A 14,233-nucleotide genomic window follows, 5' to 3' on the forward strand; every position below is an offset into this window, starting at 1 on the left:
ACGCTATCCCTGATATTTTTGTTTTTGTAATCTTATTGTTGTTTCTCGCATTGTTGTCATAGGATCGGTGTGTGTCCTCGTCTGATCGCGCTTCAAGATTTAGGCAGTGACTTCGATGATCGTAGTCGTGTCAACGAACGCACACTATCGGCAAACTTCTGCGGAGGTTTGATTAATATGGGTGTAGGGGTTGCGCGCCATCTCAAAGGCCGCAAGTCGTCATGTGGACGCCTTGGATTTTGCCAGCCGTGCTGTGCTGTCTGCTCGTCCCGGTCCAATCGTCGTCTGCGAAAAGTTCGGCCAAGGTAAAAAACGCTATTTCTGGCGTATTCTTGGTTTCGTTTCGAACATCCGAACACGTTTCTAACACATCAGCTGCTCCAAGACGCGCAAGCTACGAATCTGCGCTGTATGATGATGTATCCCCTAAACACGTTGGCTTACGCAACGTATCGACACTTGCGAAGTCTTCGCGGCACAAAGGTTATGAGCTCCGACGGCAGCATTCTCGCTTATAAAAGGTAGGCTTCTAATGTTGTGGGAGAGCGCATCATTTTATCGAATCAATCCGCCGGCTTGAAACGTCGCGTACAATGGCGTTCAAAAGCGTTTTCCCGTATCAAACAACTGGGCGAAGACGGTGTCTCGCGCGCGCCGTACTAGCTTTTACTAGGGAGCCTACATACTGGCCGACGTATGTAGGCTCCCTAGCTTTTACGTCTGTAAGTAGGCCATTTCACAGCTGCTCATTCGTTACGTTGACGAATTCTCTATATTTGACTTTTGTTCACGATTTCGATCAAGTCCACGTCGGAAGTTTCGAAGAGATGAAGCCAAAGTCGAAATTTCGTTGGCTCAAATCGAGCGTGCTTTTCTAAGCATGTGCCACACGGATCTCCCACGAGAACACAAAAAATGTTTTGGACATCTTCCAAGAAACAAATTGATGGAATTAACCGCACGTCGAATCAACGTCTTGAGCATCTAGACCGTGGTTTTAAAAGCTCAAAGTACTAAGAAGAGAAGGAGGGAACAGGACAGAGCGCCATTTCACAGCTTTGTCCTTTGCCCTTTGCGCTTTTAAAACCGCTGTCTAGATGTTCAACCAACTAGCCCCCCAATTAATTCTGATGCAACGTCTTGAGCATTCATGCATGGACCGTCGAAATTCCTGCGGAAGTTAATACATACATTAGCAGCAACATGTGTCCCTGTTCTTCGTAGCTGTCTGTTAACGAAAAACATTTATTGCATGCCGACCATTTCCTTTAAGTCGCTTTGGGAATTAAAACGCTTCCTGGTGTCGAAAGCCCTTTTCTTACCTTTCTTTTTTTACCTCTGCTCTCGAGCATTTCAAACGGGGATCGGATCAAATCCTGTCTGACGTATCTTATGAAACGACAAATGTCTTGTTGCAGCGCAGGTGCTGCTGCGCGCCTGCTACTGCTTCGGTCGCATGTTGAATATCCCAAAGTGGTCTAAATAGTTGTGCAGTGCTTCGCTCCTCATTGTTTTGCCATTTGACATATGTTTCACCGTACAAACGTGCTCTGGGTTGACGCAACACCACCCGATTATGGTAACCTATTTTGACCGTTATCTAGACAAAGACGAACAAACTATTTTTATTTTCGACGCACCGCCGGCGTCCTACTGCCAACCTATGCGGAGCGCAAGTTTGTCTGCTTCTTTTGCACGGGTTGTGGTGACGTCAGAACGCCAAGCTTGATTGGCTCTGATTGAAGGATAGTGGGTAGACCTCAAAGCAAAGCTGCCATGAGGTCTACCCACTATCCTTCAATCAGAGCCAGTCAGAGTTTGGCGTTCTGACGTCACCTCAACCACTGCAAAAGAAGCAGACAAACTTGCGTTCTGTATTGAGGAGGAGATCCCACCATCATGCCCTAGCGGCCAAGTCGACAACTAAACCGACGGGGACAGCAACGACATGAATTACTTTTTTGCGTTTCTGACACAGCGCTCGGCTGACGTAACTGAACGCTGCGTCAGCTTTCGATTGGCTAAACGCCGAGCTCTGCGGAAATGAATGGATGGGTCGGTATGGCTGAAGGTTTTCTGATCGGGCGGCGGCTTGCACCACCTAGGCAAAGCTTCTGGAACTTCTAAAACAAGTAGGATAGAGTGCCCCCTACCATTCGATCTCCTCGCCAATACCGCTGGTGATTAACAGATAAATCTGGCAAGCTGCACAACGTAAAGGGGACCACGAAATGGACAGTGACAATGCAAAACCGTATGATCCTCTTTCGTATAAATGTCTGTCATGATGTTCCACTGACAAGTTCATTACTGCTATAATCACTGACAGAATAAGAAAGTTGGGGTGTTTTTTTGGACATGTAGCCTCCAGCATGCAATCATTACCTTCTGCTTTGGCTGCACACACACTTAGAAGCTCAGGAGATGGCAGAGCATTATAGAAGCTGAAAGAAGCTCTTGTTAGAGGCAGCCACAATATGGCCTAAGTTGCTCTTGCGCCAAAAATACCCCAATTATTGTTAGAGGCAGGACAACTGACGGACATCCCCCTATAGAAGCCATCAGCTCCTACAGTTCTTCGTCCGTGGCCGCTCACCAGAAAAGACAGTAGTCTAACAACAGTTAAATATTTTTGTATTTCCTAAAAAAAATACTTGTTCATACGTTTCCTGTTTTTGCGAATATGAATAGCAGAATGTGCGCATTCGTTTATCGTGGCATGCAGAGTGGCATCGTCGTCCCTTCTGTATCAGGGGCGTGTTGTAGAATCTCAACTGAGGCCAGACTTTCTGCGTGTATATACGTGGACGTCGTTCTGAGTCCCGAGGCACGTTTCCAAAGATCTCTAGTGACAGCTATTCGACGAAGAGTGGCGGAGCGCAGCTGCCTATGGCAGTCGAACAGCACAATCAAAAGTTAGAGAACTCCGTACAAATTTTTCTCGTCTCAAAGCTGGGGGTATAAAAAACGAAAAGTAAAGAAGTGCCATCTGCGTTTTGTGCCATTACAATTGTTGCTTCGCTTGACGGCCTTGTGTGCAGCAGTCAGTACAGACACCCTCCTCGCTGGAATTATAAAGCTCTCCGCAGGTGCCGATAGAAATGTTTGCACCTCATTCTTTTTTTTTTGTAAAGTTTTTACTTTGTGATATTGAGACGGTACGTCGGCCGCTGGCATTTAATGCAGTCTCCGCCGTAAATTTTCAAGTCGTGTAGCTTCTGAACACGCAGTTCTCTTTGATTCCCTCAAACTTTTCTTTGTTTGAAAGAAGGGTATGCTATTGTCCAGTTTAGATGGTTACATGTTTGAAGCGTCTGTGTCTGTGGAGGCAGAACAATACTGGTTGAATGCTCTGAAAGGTTCCCTCCCCTGCAAAAACTGATTTTTCTTGTCGTTGTTGAAAGAAAATAAGATGGGTGACAGGGCAAGCAGTTGGCCCATTTAAAAAACATGTAGCCTGTTTGGGTTATAAAATATGTTGAAAAGATTATGCTTTAGAATTGGGCAATACCGTCCCCCTGACTATGATCCGTGTGAGAAAAGACGCAGCTTTAACGGCGCCCCTTCATCGAGTGTGGCGAACTGGGCAATATAAAGATGTAGAAGACCGTCAAGTGTCTGGAGCTTTGCAATTTAATGAACAAAGTATTTTAACGAGGAAGGAGTCGTGCAGGAACTTCTAGAGGTTCTTCCGGGTTGATGCATTGCTCTTTCGACTCGCCTCAGCAACTGCAGAAATGTTCTTTGTGCTAGGCTGCACGATGAGGAGAGATTTATCTGTAAAGAGAACCGTCTAAAAAGAAAAAAAAAGTTTTGACGTCTGTTTTGCGTTTCTCTTGTTATGTTTTGATCTGTGTTTTTTACATCTTTTGTTGGTTCCCCTTGCATTTTCACATTGTTCTGTGCTGCCATTTGGATTGCACTTCTTGCTGTTGTTTTCAGCAACCATGATCAAATCAAATCAAACTAATCTTTAGTTTTTTTGTGCTCTTTGTAGAGGAATAAGGGTCATTTTGACTGAATCCATTTTACAGGGAATGGTCTAATTTATTAATAACTCAGAATCTCCTAAAATCTGTGTGCATGTTTCTAAAGAAAAACAAAAATAAACAGGGTTGCTTTAATTCTGCCAATTTGTAAAAGGGACTGTCTTGAATTATGCATAAATATAGCATCATTCATCATACATTGACTAGGAGGCCAGTTGATCTTTCAATTAATTTCTCATTTTGTAGCCATGTAACTAAGTCACTTAGCTCTTTTGTATGAGCTACAGTCACTGGATAAGGCTTCAGAGTTGCATGCTGCTAGCTTGGGTACAGAATTCGATGGAAATATCTTGGATCTGGGACAGCCGAGCTGGATTGCAAAATCAACACAGCTGATAAGGCAGCACAGCTTGAATTGTGTGGTTCAGTTGCTCTTTCACATGATACGAAGTTAATCTACTAACACATTCGATATGTAGCGGTGATTTCTAACACTATTTAATACATTGAAAGCATGATGGCCTTATCAGCAGGGTTCAGTCCTTATGTTTATCGCTATACCAATGCGCTCACATTGAAGGAATGCTGAACCGAAATCTGTATTCGACAAAACACGGCAGTAAAAGCGTGCGACGGGATGCTACAAACACCAAAACATCACTCATACAGCAATATGTCGGACGGATGATCATATTTTTTAAAAAAGGAGGCGCATTTGACTGTTATGTTTACGTCTTGTTTCTTCGAGAAGGAGAGGGAACGGCCTCGCGTCTTCTCCGCCTCGCTGCCTTGAGGGGGCAAAGCAAAAAGAGGAGGAAACGAGATATGTTTACGTCACGTGCCTTGTCGGCCTCGCTCAATCTCAACCTCTTTTTTTCAAAAATACGGCCATCCATTCGAGATATTGCCTTACGAGTAGTGTTGTAGGGATTGTAGCGTCCCGCCTACATCTCCTCATTGTTTTTTTTTTTTTTAAATCCAAATGTCGGTTCACCATCTCTTTAAAGGGAAACTGAAGCGGTTTTGTATTTGAGAAAAAAACACTTAAATCGTCTTCATATGGCCTTCAGGATCATGAATATTAAAATAATATTTCAGCTGATGTGGCACGTAGCCACAACAGTGCTTTGAAAATAGCACTGAAGCCCCGTCTCCTTCCTGGCGCGTTCGGTGAGAGGAGGGAATAGTTATGTTATACGGAGATCTCAACATTCCCGCACCTTCTGCAAGCGTTACACATTCCCTCTCAAGTGGCACGCACAAGGCAGTTGAAACCTCTTGGTACGACTTCGCATCCGACGATTAGTTTTCGGTTTTTCTTGCATCCAGTGATGCGTTCAGCTGAAATGCTTGTGGTGCTCGACTTTACGGGTTAAAAATATGCAAGAGCTCATTTCTGTCTCGTTTTTTTTTTTCAAGAACCTCTTCAGCTTTCCTTTAAAATTATTCGCATATCTTTTTTTACCTGATTAATGTTCTGGGGTTTTTTTTTCTTCTTTTTTCAATGAATACACATGGCAATTTAACTGTCTTTTTTTGTGATATGTGTGCTGTCTGTATTAAACTCCGAAACACGTATCTTCATTTTGTTTTGTGCAGACAAAGTAGTATTCAGAGCTATTTTCTGATGCTCGTGCCCAGGATAATGTCGCACACAATTTTCAAGGTGTGGTGCGGTGCCAAGCAGTTGTAGCCCCATTGTCCGACATAGCATGCGATTTTTATGCAGCAGAACGCCTTCCAGGTGCCATTTCACTTGCGAGGAAGTGTTCAGAAGAAGGTTGAATGGGGGTAATGATCAATCGATATCCACCACCCATCTTTGCGGGGTCAGTCGTTCGACAGTTTGCGGACGACCGACCTTCAACCCTTGCGGCCATTGGGGTTTGCTCCTCTGTCGCCTGAAGAAAGGTGATTTGCTCTGTAAGGAGTAAAAAACACTGCTAATACAAACTTTTTCCTTCCCTTTTACGATTAGGAAGTCTCTACGTCTTAAAACCTCAATTATTTCATGCTGCAGTAGCCTACTTGTTGAGGAAAACAAACCAAGTAAAACCGAAACCAGATGACCATGTGAAATACTCCAAAAATCATTCGAAATTTTTTAGTCTCCCACCATCATGATGCATTTGAAGCTTCTTTGGATCAACGTGTGCTCCTTGTTTCAGTTGTCATATTGCTAAGTTTTATGTGGATTCTATTATTTTTATTAATGAATATGCCTTGGACGTCTGTTACTTCTCAAATAGTGTGACAATCGTTAATTTCTGTTCAGAAAAAATAAAAAACTTTTGAGTCATCAATTTTTTTTTTTTTGGTGCCGTGATTTTATAATGAATTTAGGCATGTTTACCGTAACATCCCGAGAGATAGCCCACCTAGAATCGATAAAAAATCGGATGAAAATAAGGGGTGGGCTGACTTTTGGGGTGCTATAAGAAAAAGTTGAAAAAATGCTAGTTTTAAATTTTGTGACCCTCGAAACTTGGGACCGCAAAATGAACCAAAAACAACTGTCCTTCCCAATCACCAATGTTCGCCTATCTCTCACTGTGGTTAAGTAACACCATTTTTGCCAAGGTCACCATTGGCCAGGGCTCTGCAATTACTAGAAGTGGGCTGTCTTTCAGTGTTTAGGAAAAAGAACCATGCCAAAAGTAGGGGTGGGCTATCTTTTGGGGTGTGGCATCCCTCGGGCCAAAACGGACTTAAGGACAGTGAAAGAGGCAACACCATTCAACATGCGAGCTTAAGCATGCTGCAAAGATGAAACAAATGTCGTACCATTTGTAGCCTTCGCAAATTTTATGGTCTTTTTTGCATTAACCAGTGTCTGGGATTTCTAGATTTTCTACTGGCCCTTGTTTGCTTGACAGCAAGCTCAGTGGTGCCACCTGTTGGTAGCCTAGGCACACTTCCGATCCACATATATTTTGTAATTTCTTTTTTTACACATCATTCTTTCATTATGAAAGTGATTTACGTCCGACAGTGCTGTAAGGGAATAAGAGTCTCAGCCAAGAAGAAGCCAGGACTTTTAGTGGCACCTTCCAATGTCTTGAGAAGTCTCCTTCCTAGTCGCGCTTTCACTCTTTCCTTTCGTTCTAAATTTGGACAAATTGTAGCCATCGGCAAACGTGGCAGGTGTCAGTTCCGTACTTGTGCGCAGACATGTGGAATGCGGCAGACGTTTGTTTTCGTGCAGGCGGAGAGACACCTGGCGGTCGTCGAGCCCATCATCCTCGTCTCGACTCTGGAGGGCACGCTGTACGCCATCGAGAAAAAGTCTGGCAACATACGCTGGTCCCGAAAAGAAGGTGAACATCTTTCTCTCCAGGTGGCACAAGCCGCCACCCAATTCAGAGGGTATGGCCACAATTAGGGTGCCCGGGACGTGCCTCCGACCGGTGCATTTGCCGCAGCCTCAAAGGAGGTTCCTCGACTTCCGCCTGATTACATGGCAGAACCGTCTTGTCCCTGCCTGTTGCAATCGCTGCGACGACACAGATGGTGGATGTGAACCTGCAGCAGATGCCTGTTCTGCTGCAGGTAGCTCTCCAGATTGAAACTCCACGCAAGCTTTGGCAGCCAGGAGTTTAAATGCCATAATGACGGCGACAGTCATTTTTGCTCTTTCTTTTTGCCGGGGCTTCTACAACTGACTCACAGTATTGCAATGTTTAACAGTGTGACACTTAGACTTTTTATGGCGTTATTTGTTGCCGCTTTGAGATCATTTTCGATGCATGGTTGGAATAGGAAGCTAAACGCACCAGTCAGAGATGCGATGCAGGCAGCATAGCCACCATGTTCCTTACACCACCAAGCTGACAGTGCAGTGGGAACTATGTGTTCGTTCAAGTATGTCTCACTTTTGCCACATGATCACGCTCTCATGCACGTGCGGAAAGTGGGGCCAAGTGATGAAAGGAAGGTGGCTGATTGGTCCAGCAAATATGTAGCTCCTCCCACTGCTCTGTCGGCTTAGGAGTGAACAGAGTATATCGTTAATCCATCCATCCGAAGGTGTGCTCTACTTTCGATCGAAGTAGAAGGCTTTGTATCAGTTTTGTATCTAGAAACGAAAGGGCAAGCTCATGCTAGACTTTTCGCATTGTGTTCGGTGTATCTCTAAGAACCTTGGAGTTTTTGCTCCTTTGTCTTAATCGTCGTTGTCGTTGTTGTTACAGAGCCTGTCCTGAAGGTACCCTTTGATCTGACCAAAAGGTGATTTTTTTTTTTTTATCTTTCTATTGGCTGAATATGTTAGAAGTTTCAATGAGTGATGTTAAAGTAAGGGAGTGCCTCGTATTTGCCGAGGAATTTTTTCTGTTTTCGAGTGAAAAGGAGGATGTGCACCTTGATGCATTTTGTAGAGGTAAGATGAAGTCAAACGTCTTTCTGATTCCTCTGGCAACTCTGCAAATTTTTAAAGAAACTCAATTACACACCTAAGGACAGTTATCAGCATTCTTGTCAAATGCTGCTTTTATGCATACGTCCACCTAAGAACCAACAATACTAGTTTTCACTTTAAAAACTGTCGTAAAAAGTATAGCTCCTTACATGGCAATACTAATTTCCCCTTAACATGGTCAGTTAGGATACTTGTACGTATGTGCATTGTAGATCCCTTATTTCATTATTTTTAATAATACATGTTTCAAAAGCAAAATGTATTTGTTGTTCCTTTGGCAACCAAATCTTGTAATAACTGCCATGTACAGTGTCTAAATAAGGTGAAAAAATCCTCTTTTCCTTGAGGTAACTTACAATGATCTTAGTCATATATTTAGAATGATGGTTTGTAATCGCAGGCATAGCTTAAGATGTGCTTCATGACAGTGTAACACTTTGTTTTTACAAAATATTTGCTGGTAATTGAAAACACAAAGTTCCAAATTCACCTATTGATAGAAATTTCAGTTTGTGACCAAATATCAATTGTATTTCGTCTGTTAGTGCCTTAACTGTTAAAAACAAGTTACATGGTCATCTCATTTATTGCCGCATGGGTACGAATTCGAGCTGGTCACATTTGTATTATTTCAAATGCTTACATTCATTGGTGTTGAAGCCAAGACTAGTGTACAGCTCAAATTATATTTGCTGGGGGCAGACATTTGCTTGAAGAAATGTGTGTGTGTATCTTTCAATAAGAGCGATCTAAGCCTTGTGATGCTTAATTGATTCTGATTTTAGCTTTGTGTATATTTCATAAACTGTATCGGAAAAGCGGTGATTGATGCCAGCTTGCTTTTGTTTGACGTTTGGGCGATAGGACAAGCTTTCTGCCTGACCCGAAGGATGGCAGTCTCTACATCTATGGTTTCGGGCGTGACACCGGGGAAGATGCCATCAAGAAACTCCCGTTCACCATACCAGAGCTCGTGGCAGCGTCACCGTGCCGCAGCAACGATGGCGTGCTCTACACTGGTAGGCAAGAATGGGATTAATTGATTGATTGATTGGTAATGTTTCCTAAGTGCAAAATCACATCCCTTCGACAAGTACAGTGACAAAGGGATGTGATATAATTGATTGATCAATGAATTGTGATTGATTAGGCTTCCCTGACACAAAAGCTACCAATGCTAAAGAGCACCAAAGAGATGTAATTGATTGATTTCTGTTTTAATCAAAAGAGCTACAAGGGATTTAGAGTGCCGAAGGGATGTGATCGATTAAGATTTTCTTGGCATAAAAGCTAAAAGCTATTAAAGCTATGGAGTACCAAACAGATAATTTAATTGATTGATTGATGAATTGGTCAATTGATTGATTGATTAGCTTTTCCTGAGCCAAAGGCTACCACAGCTAAAGAGTAACAAAGGGATGTAATTGATTGATTGATTGTTTTTTGTTGTCAAAAATGCCACTAGGGTTTCAGAGTGCCAAAGGGATGTGATTTATTGATATAAGGTTTTCATAGCACAAAAACTATAAGGGTAGAGAGTACCACTTAACTGAATAACAAAATATGTTGTTTTCTCGCCTGAATTTAGAATTGTAGTTTTATTGCGACCTTCCAGAATTTGAATAAAGTATTCATTCCGGTACTCAAAGTGATTCTACTCAAGTATTATTTCAGTGGAAAGTTATTTGGTTCAAATTCCACGCCTAAATTAGTACACCTTAAATTTAAGAGGGAGATAATAATGTTATACAAAACTTAAGGGGGACATAATACTGCTATACAATAAAAAAAATTCAGAAAACACAGGAGAGTAAAATACAATCTCATGTCCTTCGTTAATCATCATATGTTTCAAATGGAGCTGTTGGAATGAGCCTTCTGAAGCAAAAATAATGGCTATTGTCACGACCTGTTCTGGCTCAAAAGAGCTAAACAATTAGTTACGCATTCCTGCGAATCAAACTAAATGTGCAGTCGACTAAGGGATGGTTACAGAGAAAGGATAGGTGGAGAAAGCATTGTCCTTTGGTTGAATGGGCTGTCATGTGAATCTTATGGTAGCATTCGCAGGGTATTGAATGAGAACAAAGTGTATGCTCGTGCTCTGAAGGTTTGTTCCTTGCCTTTCTAAAACATTTTGGACCAGTCGCATTACTGGGTAGGAGAGCAGGCACGTCTCGGCGAATTCGGTTCCCTTCCCTGATTGGAACCCGTATGTGGACGATCTTTGAATGGATAAAGTGATGGGACCGCTGTGATCGGCAGAGTGGCGATTAGAGGGATGAACTTTTCGGCAAAGTGGCTATACTGCAATCACGATGCCGCCTCTCTGATGTGATGACGATTAAAAAGAGGATATGTTTTCAAAGTTGTGGAATTTGAAGGGTATTGTGTTTCATGCTTCAAACTTATTTGGTACCGATTCTTCCTAAGAACTTTTGATCAAAATTGATAGAATGCCGGGGCTTTTGTAAACTTTTCTATGTGAATGTGGTTCTTTTTTTTCTTCTTATTAACCATGAACGTAAAGGAATAGGAATATCAAAAACGGTGCTTTTCTGGCAGTGTCACTCAGAAAACAGGATTATACTTTGTTTCAACTTTTTTATCATGTTTGCTTGCTGGTTTAACAAAAAAATGGTTGATAGATATTAGATGACCTATCAACTTGCTTACTTTCTCTTACTTTCTTTTTTCTTCTTACTGTCTCTTTGTTTCTTACTTTTTTCTCTTTGTGTTTGAACTCCAAGATCTACTCCAAAACCAAGCTGAGTTCATTTTTTAGTTTTCTAAGTTATCACTGGACGATTAAATGAAATAAAAATGTGGCAAAAAAAAAAAGCCGTCTGTGATGATTTGTATCATTTGGAGGAAGAATTATGCAATGGCCGTACCACGTACCTTCTCGTTTTAATGTTCCGGCACATATAAACGAGGCGGCACATTTCTTGCTCGGACCGTAGGCCAAAAGCTGGACGTCTGGTTTGCCATCGACTTCTTCACGGGAGACAAGCTCGAGACCATCTCCTTCCACGGGTCGGACAAGGTTTGCCCCGTCTCCTACGAGAAGGCCATCTTCGTCGGGCGCACGGGTAAGTCGGCAACGTCAGCCCAATGAATCCCGTCTCCCTGGTTCAAGCGTCAGATTCGCTCAATCGCTGTTTGTGCAGCAGCAATTTGGTCCTCCCTGAGTTACGATCGGGGTTTTGCGGGATTTTATTTTTTTCCACGTGTGCAGTGTTTTTTGCCGTCCAGTGTCGGACAAAGAAAATGGTGTCATCGGGGCTTATGTTATAAAAATCATGGGCGATTCCGCTCTCTGAAGGTGGATAACCAGCGAACCTGTTTGCCGCACCACACAAACCCTCCCCGAAGAGCCGGAGGAAACTAGACACGCGTGACAAAACTGCCACCCAGCGGAAAGTATAAACGCGCGTCGGGACCACCACCCCGGGAGAGCGGAAGGAAAGGAAACTAGGCGCGCACGCGCTTGGAACAACGTCAAAGAGAGGGCGGTGCGAGCGTGGGCATGGCCAACGCGGGTCGCACAGCGGCAAACCTTTGAGAAACCTTTATCACCTAGCTGAGAGTTTACTGATCTTGAAAATGGTGCCTATTGATAACTAATCTACTGGATAGACCTATTGCTAAATTACCCAGGCGTCAAGGAGAACGCCGGAAATGGTGTTCCACATACCGCATCTTGCACGCGCATTCGTCAACGCGTTATTTTGGTTATTTACTTAGAATCTTTTATACGGGGAAGGTGTGCGCGTGCGGCGGTGTGAGCGTAGGGTTCTAGTCACTGCACACAAAAATCCATGGGACCCTAGCTATAAACAGCTTCGCTCTAAAAAAACAAGAGGGAGCACTAGTGATTTGTTTCTTCTTTTAATGTGAACTGTAGCGTAATGATTGCAGAAATGTCTGGTGCAACGCTTATTTAGTTTATAACAATTAAAGAGAAGTCCAACCAGTATTCTATTTGATGCTGTACTGGAAGCATAGATTGTTTTGTTATTTTATTTTGATTGTGTCGCAGCACTTGTCTGTGCTCTATATGTTGGGCTGTAGTGTGTTCGACCACGTGGCTGCAGGTCTCTCTCTCTCTCTTTGACCGGCAAAGATTGGGGAATGCGACCGTCGTGGTCGGGATAGAGGGTGCACCCAGAAAACCAATTTCGTCTTCCTGGCTTAATTTTGCAGAGTTCCAGATAGCGATGTACGACAGCAAGACGGGCGAAAAGAGGTACGTCCTTTGTCGTTCATTCTTTGTCCCTGCAGTTCAAGACGGGGCAACTAGTTCGAAGTGTCACGAAATCGCCTACGACCTCGAGCCCCGTAAAGTATGCAGTGCTGCCTCTTTTTTTTTTTCCCCGCTAGTGCGCGTCAGTTTACTACCACAGAAGGAAAACCGAACGGGCTTAATGCCCGCATTGCCAAAGACACGCCTCGCTTGCGTGGCGATGGGTGCCTTGTTAGCAGTCCTCATGATGCTGAGAGTGCGAGGACACGGCTTCTTTAATTTGGTTTCCTTATTCACCTTTGAATTTTTTCACAGTTCTATTTGTTTTGGAACAAATTGCTGCATTAGCATTGTGCAGTCTGTTCGTGTTTATATTTTTTATATAAATATTCAAACTTTCCTTCTTTCAGGTGGAACGCTTCTTTCTTCGACTATGCTGCCCAGGCCACTCCTGAAATAGCGGAGGAATACGGTGTGTTTTTCGTTTATTTTTGTTTGAACCCCCTTCATTATGTGGGTTACAAACCGGTGCAGCCCTGTTCGATAGGTAATTAGTGTAGCCCCTCTTGAAATAATTCGTCATACGCTGCTGTACTGAGTGGGGGACGTATTTGAAAAGGGCACCTCACATTCACTCTGTGGCACAGCAAAGAAAGCTTTAGGTGCAATGTCTTGCTTTCACGACCGGTGCATTTAGTGATACCGTCGAAACCGGTTATAACGAAGTCGACGGGAATCATAAATCAGTTCACTATATCCGCTGTTCGTTATAACCGACTTCGGCTTAACAAAGTGCAAAAGGGAATGGGAAATCGTGATCGCTTCGCTGTAGCCGCTATTTCGTTATAACCGACTTCGTTATAACCGGGCTCGACAGTAGTGACCACTTGCCCAATAACATTCCCGTCGTATAGCATTCTGTTGATAAAAAAAGTTTCTCCGGCGACTGGCATTGTTGTCAGTTGTGCTAGAAAACATTCCATGGAAAGAAAGTTTTGAGATGATGAAAGCTCTGGGCTTGAATGAAGACTTCAGATTTGGTGTGCACAAATGTTTTCTGCAATGGGGGTCGGGCTGCGCGTCATAATTCTGTAACGAAACGACAAGGAAGAGCCGCAACTTTACCTACGACTTTGAACGTGGCAAGTGTCGCGCGCCATCAGTCGTGGCAAAGCACATGAAGTTCCACGTTCTCTGACTCGTGCTGCATCTTGCCCCCATAGAACTGGCCCACTTCACGTCGAGCGAGAGTGGCCGTGTGTTAACATTCTACAAGGACACCGGTAAGTCATCTTCCATCTTGAATCTGCCTCAATGTCTGACTCGCGTTGCCAACATTGTCGCCGACACCGAGGGGTGAATTCGGCATTTTCGATAGAGGCGCACGGATATTCAAAACTTAGAATAATTTGCGAACAGTGTTTGCACTTTGATTTGTACTCAAGTTCTACAGTATTCATGCTCAGTTTTCATTAAATGTAAAACATTATATCAGTGCCCTTTTATTTTAGTGCAACAATGAAATTTTTCTCACATATAAAAAAAATTCTTTTTACAAGTTTTTTTTTTTTTTTAGACAAG

At 43.2% G+C, this 14,233-nt stretch overlaps 1 protein-coding gene across 1 annotated transcript in view; it reads left to right on the forward strand.

The window, feature by feature from the left end:
- The first annotated feature begins 31 nt into the window (after positions 1–31).
- The window catches only part of LOC8040576 (serine/threonine-protein kinase/endoribonuclease IRE1), a 38,819-nt gene continuing 24,617 nt past the window's right edge, over positions 32–14,233 (forward strand). Inside the window, exons 1-8 of the mRNA XM_029972190.4 lie at positions 32–305; positions 7,195–7,306; positions 8,180–8,216; positions 9,271–9,425; positions 11,370–11,498; positions 12,613–12,655; positions 13,063–13,124; positions 13,876–13,935. Of these exons, the coding sequence (XP_029828050.2) occupies positions 222–305; positions 7,195–7,306; positions 8,180–8,216; positions 9,271–9,425; positions 11,370–11,498; positions 12,613–12,655; positions 13,063–13,124; positions 13,876–13,935 (682 nt within the window). The 5' untranslated portion in view covers positions 32–221. The remainder of the gene's footprint in view (positions 306–7,194; positions 7,307–8,179; positions 8,217–9,270; positions 9,426–11,369; positions 11,499–12,612; positions 12,656–13,062; positions 13,125–13,875; positions 13,936–14,233) is intronic.

The sequence above is a fragment of the Ixodes scapularis genome, unplaced genomic scaffold (genome assembly GCF_016920785.2).
Source record: "Ixodes scapularis isolate PalLabHiFi unplaced genomic scaffold, ASM1692078v2 PGA_scaffold6__148_contigs__length_123643588, whole genome shotgun sequence".
NCBI lineage: Eukaryota > Metazoa > Arthropoda > Arachnida > Ixodida > Ixodidae > Ixodes > Ixodes scapularis.